This window comes from Uloborus diversus, chromosome 6 (genome assembly GCF_026930045.1).
Source record: "Uloborus diversus isolate 005 chromosome 6, Udiv.v.3.1, whole genome shotgun sequence".
In the NCBI taxonomy this organism is placed as follows: Eukaryota; Metazoa; Arthropoda; class Arachnida; order Araneae; family Uloboridae; genus Uloborus; species Uloborus diversus.
Window position 1 is genome coordinate 4,839,885 of NC_072736.1, and position 4,759 is coordinate 4,844,643.

The 4,759-nt window shown below is 32.4% G+C and overlaps 1 protein-coding gene across 1 annotated transcript; it reads left to right on the forward strand.

Annotated features, from left to right (window-relative positions):
• The first annotated feature begins 201 nt into the window (after positions 1 to 201).
• Positions 202 to 1,506, forward strand: LOC129224169 (tigger transposable element-derived protein 4-like). The gene has a single exon (XM_054858585.1). It carries the CDS (start codon positions 202 to 204, stop codon positions 1,504 to 1,506), a length of 1,305 nt encoding a protein of 434 aa, XP_054714560.1.
• The last annotated feature ends 3,253 nt before the right edge of the window (positions 1,507 to 4,759 follow it).

A 4,759-nucleotide genomic window follows, 5' to 3' on the forward strand; every position in this document is an offset into this window, starting at 1 on the left:
GTCTTTCAACATTCCTTTCTTTTTGTCACTTGTGTCGATGGAAGGAGAGAGACTTGGAAGGAGGAGGGAAGAATTCCCAGAGGGGGTGAGGTTTCTTCGAAATGTGTTGACCGGATGTGGTGTGATGGATTCTCACTCTTGAACTGACGTGCACATTTCGCTCATTTTCATCTTGCTCTGCAACGTGCTGCGTTGCTCAAAATGTCGAAGAGAAAGTGTTTAACCATAAAAGAAAAAATTTCACTTCTCAATGATGTTGAAAGCGGCATCAAGAAGAAAGATGTAGCCGCAAAATATGGCATTCCTGCTAAGAGTGTATCCACTATACTAAAAAATAAGGATTCCATTTTAAGTAAAGCTGGTGAAGTAGGGAATTCCAATGCAAAACGAGTACGATTGTGCGTGTATGACGACGTCGATCAAGCTGTTTTAAAATGGATTCATTCCGTGCGGGATCAGAACTTACCTTTGTCAGGTCCGCTAATTAAAGAAAAGTCATTGCAGTTTGCCAACGCATTAGGCTACTCGGAATTCCAAGCAAGTGTTGGATGGTTGGACAAATTTAAAAAACGTCACATGTTGGTGCACAAAGTAGTTTCAGGAGAAAGTGTTGATGTGTCGAATGAAAGTTGTGAGCAGTTGAAAAATGAAGTGTTAAAACCGGTATTAAAAGAGTACCAGCCAAAAGACGTGTTTAATTGCGATGAAATGGGACTCTTTTTCAAATGTCTCCCTGATAAAACTCTTACTTTTAAAGGAGACAAGTGTTTTGGTGGAAAACGTAGCAAAGACAGAATTACAGTATTGGTTACTTCAAATATGACAGGGGAAGAAAAGCTGAAGTTGCTAGTTATTGGGAAGAGTAAAAACCCTAGATATTTCAAAGGCATCAAATCCTTAGAAGTGAACTATCAGAACAGTAGAAAAGCTTGGATGACAGGCGAAATTTTTGAGAAGTGGTTATTGGACTTGGACAAAAAGTTTGGGAAAGAAAAAAGAAAGATTGCATTATTTGTAGACAATTGCCCATCACATCCACCTGAAGTGAAATCCAAAGTGAAGAACATAAAACTTATCTTTCTTCCTCCAAACACTACCTCGAAATTGCAACCGATGGATCAGGGGATAATTAAAAATTTAAAAGTCTACTACCGAAAGCGAATTTTGCGAAAAATGATAGCCTGTGTCGAAGAAAACCAACAGTTTTCTAAAACATATGTAGACTTGAGGACTTGCATTTCAGAATTGTCTAAAGCTTGGCAATCTGATGTGAAAGTCACAACAATTTCCAATTCATTTAGAAAAGCTGGATTTGCGAAGGAATTTTCATCAGGAGAACAAGAACAGGAGTCTTACGTGGACAGTGAGCCAGATGTTACAGAAATTTGGGACGGTTACCGTGAGAAGAATAGTTTTACAGATGATGTCAGTTTAGAAGATTTTTTAACAATTGATGATGGTTTGTCAACTACTGGTCATTTGACGGAAGAAGAAATTCTTTTTTAATTTGTTACTTATGTTAAATTAACTTCAAAATGCTCAATATTTTTCGTGTTTTCATGTATATAACCTTAAAAAAAAAAAAAAAAAAAAAAAAAAAATAGGATTTAACTTAATGTACATGAAAAATTAACCATAAAAATTTACTACTTTCTATATAGCGAAGTTTCTATATAACGAACCTTTTCAAAGGTCCCTTGCGACTTCGTTATTTGGAGACTCGACTGTATATATATATATATATATATATATATATATATATACGAGTATATATTTAAAGTCACAATTCCTTCCGAACAGCAAATAGCCGCTGAACATTTTAGTCATTGGAGTCCGTTTCATTAATTTCTTGTTGTATATTGGCACTTTTAATTAAATTGCAATTGAAATGAATCTAGCAGCAGATCCTATGCCCAATATTGTAGAATGAAGAACTTTGCTTTTATATAAATTGAGCGGTAGTATTCCTTAACGCCATATCCAAATGTATACCATAAAAATTCCTGGTATATAATTCTCCATAACAAAAGGATTTTACTCGTATGCTTCTGAAAAAAATCTTGTGATTCTCACAAAAGTGATTTATGTTAAAACTTTATTTAAAGTACATTCATATGAATACGAACTGAAATAAGATTAATTTTGATTATTGGCTCAATATGTAGTTCCAGAAAAATTCTTTAACCATTATTTTCTTGTAGCCCAATAGTTACTTCAATTAAAATGACATAACGAATCTCTCTCACCTGAGGAATCTTTGTCTAAGGAATGCCTAAGGAATCATTTATGTTGTAAGTAAGAAATACGCAATGAAAAAATAATCTAAATTTAGAACAGCAATCTTAGGAGATTCTCCTCAAATATTTTGATTATTAGCTCAATATGTAGTTGAAGAGAAATTATTCCACCATTATTTGCTTGTAGCCCTATAGTTACGTTGAGAGAAACTTCATAAAAGAAACCAGGTCCGGATATATAAGTTTTGGGTCCCCCTACAACAAAGTCTGTAGGGCCCTTTCCCAGAGGTTTCTCTTCTCTTTTTTTTTTTTTTTCAATTTTTCGTTTCAATTTCTTAGGTAGTTGGGTTGAAAGTCTAAAAATTTCCAAATATAAGATGTCGTATTCCAAATGTCGTTATTTAATGTTTTAAAATCAATATTTTAAGACCGCTAAAATCTTCATTCCCGTGACATTTTCCTTAAATCTTAGAACGCTTTCAGTAAAATTTAACCATTTGATTCACTCTGTTTTGGAACATTCAAATGAAAGTATTAAATTACCCGATTTATTTTACTCTTTACTTATTACAAACTAGGTAGGGTGTCCGAGAAAAACGGAAAACATCGGATAGCGGTCAACAGAAAGAGCTTTGGAACCTCTCTGTTTAGTTACAACTTGAGTTACCCGTTTGTGGCAGAGAAAGCAACGTGCAGGGGCACGCAAGATGATTTTCTTCTGCTTCTCTTATGTTCTTTATTTTGCTCTTCTATCTTTTAAGGTTAGAATTACTGCGTGAAGGAAAAAGTGTGCATTAAAAAATTTTTTATTTATCGAACAGATTCTTTTCTGCTCAATAATGATTAAAAATGAGTAAGTTATGATATAGTGCTTTCAGTTGGTTGTGATTAGCATTCAATCAGCAATAGGTTTAAAAGAGTCTTGAGTATTTGAAATTTTAAACTCTTTTGCTTATAATATTCAATTTTATCTCTCTCACACTGTCTTTTTCTTTTTTATCCGCTACTTCTCGACCTAAAAAATTAATTTGAAAAAAAAAATAAATAAATAAATGAATGAAATAAAAAAATAATTTAACAAGACAAAGATATTAGTGTACAAACACGATATCGAATGCATAAGTATATGAAATGAACGGTTTTATCTCAAGATCTTTCTATTTTGATTCTTTGAAATCAGATTTTATGGTAATATATAATTTTTAATTTAATGTTTGTGATAAGCTGATTTGTAGGTTTCGTACATGCAGTAGAAAAACAGTGAAGAATGGGGGAAAAATACGAAATTAATAAAGTCACAATTCCTTCCGAACAGCAAATAGCCGCTGAACATTTTAGTCCTTAGATTCCGTTTCATTGATTTCTTGTTTTATATGGGCACTTTCAATTAACTCTTCATAAATTGCGCTTAAAATGAATCAGCAGCAGACTCGATGCTTAGTACTGTAGAATGGAGAACTTAGCTTTTATAATTTCACGTTTCATTCAAAACTAACGGATGAATTATGATTAGAATAAAATGGGTAATTTTTGAAGCTTTGAACAAAGAAAGGTACGTGATAATATTTTAAACAGAAACATTTGGCATATGTTTCTGTGAAAAAGAAAGAATAATATGAATGGCACATATATTTTTGATGTTTTCTAAGAAAACGAGCTAACTGCATTTTAATTTGTAAATATTCAAATTTTCCATTTTTCCAAAAAAAAAAAAAAACTTTTTGACAGCAAAACACCTCTAAATTTCCGAAATTTATCAAAATTTCCCAACCCTCTTTCCGTTTTTTTATTTTTAAGCGTTTTTCTTTTAGTTTATTTATTTATTTATTTATTAATGTTTTTTATTTATTTATTTATTTTTAATAGTTATTATTATTATTATTTTACTAGAAAAGTTCTGTTCCAATGACAGACCACATACACACACAAACTGATTAAATAAATGAAATAAAATGTAAACAGAATAAAATAAAAGTAAATATTTCAAATTAAAAAAAATCAGGAATTTTTTAAATTTATCTATTTGAAGAAATAAATTTAGGAATCTCCCCCTCCCCCCCCCCCCCCCCGAAAATTTTTTTTCATGGCGAAATTCGCGCCATAATTCCCCCCCCCCCAAACCCCCGGTGGGCACCCCTGTTGTTCAGAATAAAAAAAGTAATAAGTTTATGATAATGTCAATCTGTGATAAAATCTCATTGTAAGTCAAACTTGAAATGCGTTAAATTAGTTGCAGCTTTTCCAACTTTAAGCAGCATATTGTAATAAAAATAACGCACTAATAGCAAATTATAGCAACCGAATTCGCTGTTTTATTTCAATAATTAATATTCTTAAGCATCTAAGACTTTTAGTTTATAGCTTTTTCACATTCGCGAACAGATGAGACAGTAGATATTTTCGGAATCTTATTTTACAAACAGCTACTCTCTTGTGCTTGACGACACCCCGCTGGTGACCCTCCCTCCGAAAAACGGCTTCAGGCTTAATTACTTTCACCACCTCCAAAGACGCGGACGACA